The 2711-nt window shown below is 40.6% G+C and overlaps 1 protein-coding gene across 1 annotated transcript in view; it reads right to left on the bottom strand.

Annotated features, from left to right (window-relative positions):
* Positions 1-338: 338 nt before the first annotated feature.
* Positions 339-2711, bottom strand: part of LOC116679207 (CD5 antigen-like) — a 5002-nt gene continuing 2629 nt past the window's right edge. The window contains exons 3-4 of the mRNA XM_032508902.1: positions 2657-2711; positions 339-454 (exon numbers count right to left, since the gene is read on the bottom strand). The exon at positions 2657-2711 is cut by the window's right edge and continues 233 nt beyond it. Coding sequence (XP_032364793.1) covers positions 393-454; positions 2657-2711 — 117 coding nt within the window. The 3' untranslated portion in view covers positions 339-392. The remainder of the gene's footprint in view (positions 455-2656) is intronic.

The following is a 2711-nucleotide window of genomic DNA, read 5'->3' as shown; positions in this document are numbered from 1 at the left end:
CTCCAGTGTCCCTGCACAGCGACTGCCCCCCCCCCACCAACCTGACAGACTCTGAACAGAAACCAGAGAGTCATCAACAAAAGATCAAAGTGAGTATTATAGAAGAGACATGAACCAATCAGAGCCTCAGCTCCTCTTCTACCTGAGCAGGTGAGTCCAACAGCTTTTCCAGGTGAGCAGGTGTTTCTATCTGAGCCTGAGCTTCTACAGTCAAGGAGAGCAGACTCATGGCCTCCACACTGGAACTCTTTGGTCCTCATTGGAGGCTCCACGTCTCCATAGAGCGCCCTGGGGACTGAAGAGCCCCACAGCCAGCGCCCTGCAGACCACCTCTGCATCCTGCTGGTCAAAGTCCGTGTTCACACACTGAGGACCAGGTCTGGGTAGACTGGTTAGTCTTCACCTCCAGTCTGCCTGAGCACAGACTGGTCCCCGTCCACCAGCCTGACAGAGTCTGGAGAGATGATAGAAGATAACGAGAGAGAGAAAAGACCCCAGACCAGAACAACAGTCCCTGATTCAGACTGGACTCAGCACCGCTCCAACCAGAAGATCCTCACTAACACCAGAACTCATCTTCATACCGCGGTCCCCCGCCCGGGGACAGAACGCCACAATGTGTTGTGGTGATGTTTATAAATGCATTCATCGTCCCAGTGTCTCCGTGCTGTGGACACTGTGTCTCATGGAGCCTGGAGATTCATCACAAACCTAATCTCTCTCTCATCAAGGTCTGCTGTATTCTCGGGTCGGGGGGGGGGGTATCTTGTATCTCTAAGGCAGTATCAGGACGTCTTCCTCTTTATCTGAACACTTCCATCTCCCCGAGGTCTGCAGGGACACGTCCCCCCACAGGACTGGTTTTTATTGACAGTCCCTAAGGCCGCACTGACTTTAGTAAAAAGTTTTTATATTATACAGTATATATATACAAATATATGTGTATATATATATAATATATTTGTATTCATTTTATATTTTTATGTATTCATTTTTCAACCCCATGTGCACGGACTCAGCTTCAGATGAAATCCATTGAGGACTTGGTCTCCCTAAAGACTTTTTACAGGACCCGGCAGAAAGGCAGTCTGGATGTCCCGGTTTTAAATTGATTTAGGACCCGGGTTTAATGAGGACATTGTTGTGTTGTATGTGTATATGTGTTGTAGTGTGGTATAGTGTGTAGTGTGTATATTGTTGTAGTGTGTGTATGTGTTGTAGTGTGTGTATGTGTTGTAGTGTGTGTATGTTGTTGTAGTGTGTATATGTGTTGTAGTGTGTATTTGTTTTGTAGTGTGTGTATATGTGTTGTATGTGTATATGTGTTGTAGTGTGTATTTGTGTTGTAGTGTGTGTATATTGTTTGTAGTGTGTATTTGTGTTTGTAGTGTGTGTATATGTGTTGTAGTGTGTGTATATGTGTTGTAGTGTGTGTATATGTGTTGTAGTGGTATATGGTGTGTAGTGTGTATATGTTTGTAGTGTGTATATGTGTTGTAGTTGTATGTGTTGTAGTGTGTATAGTGTTGTAGTGTGTATTTGTGTTGTAGTGTGTATATGTGTTGTAGTGTGTATATGTGTTTGTAGTGTGTATATGTGTTGTGTGTGTATATGTGTGTAGTGGTATTTGTGTTGTAGTGTGTGTATGGTGTTGTAGTGTGTGTATATGTGTTGTAGTGTGATATGTGTTGTAGTGTGTATATGTGTTGTAGTGTGTATTTGTTTGTAGTGTGTGTATATGTGTTGTAGTGTGTGTATATGTGTGTAGTGTGTATATGTGTGTAGTGTGTATATGTGTTGTAGTGTGTATATGTGTTGTAGTGTGTATTTGTGTTGTAGTGTGTATATGTGTTGTAGTGTGTATATGTGTTGTAGTGTGTATATGTGTTGTAGTGTGTATATGTGTTGTAGTGTGTATATTGTTTAGTGTGTATATGTGTTGTAGTGTGTATAGTGTTGTAGTGTGTATTGTGTGTGTAGTGTGTGTATATGTGTTGTAGTGTGTATATGTTTGTAGTGTGTATTTGTGTTGTAGTGTGTGTATATGTGTTGTAGTGTGTGTATATGTGTTGTAGTGTATATATGTTTGTAGTGTGTATATGTGTTGTAGTGTTTATATGTGTTGTAGTGTGTTATGTGTTGTAGTGTGATTTGTGTTGTAGTGTGTATATGTGTTGTAGTGTTATATGTGTTGTAGTGTGTATATGTGTTGTAGTGTGTATATGTGTTGTAGTGTGTGTATATGTGTTGTAGTGTGTATATGTGTTGTAGTGTGTATATGTGTTGTAGTGTGTATATGTGTTGTAGTGTGTATATGTGTTGTAGTGTGTATATGTGTTGTAGTGTGTATATGTGTTGTAGTGTGTATATGTGTTGTAGTGTGTATATGTGTTGTAGTGTGTGTACAGTGGGGTTGTAAAGTGTGCCCCCCCCCCAGGGTAAAATGTGTATTAATGTCATGAAGAAGAAAGAAAAGATGAAAAATCTCCAAAAGGATCAAAAGACAGATTATTCATTCATATAATATTAATAATATTAATAATATTTCATCATTTACACTTTCAACAGAACAGAGAACTACTAACTGCTGTTTGCTGACTTTATTTAACGTTACAATATTACAGCTGTAAGTTCTCCCACCACGGGGACGGCTTACCTGAGCAGGTGAGATCAAGGATGAAGGAAGAGGAACCTGGTTCTGCACACTCCCT

This window comes from Etheostoma spectabile, unplaced genomic scaffold, assembly GCF_008692095.1.
Source record: "Etheostoma spectabile isolate EspeVRDwgs_2016 unplaced genomic scaffold, UIUC_Espe_1.0 scaffold00009835, whole genome shotgun sequence".
Taxonomy (NCBI): Eukaryota; Metazoa; Chordata; class Actinopteri; order Perciformes; family Percidae; genus Etheostoma; species Etheostoma spectabile.
The sequence above is the reverse complement of the archived record's forward strand: the minus strand, read 5'-3'. Positions and strand labels throughout refer to the sequence as shown.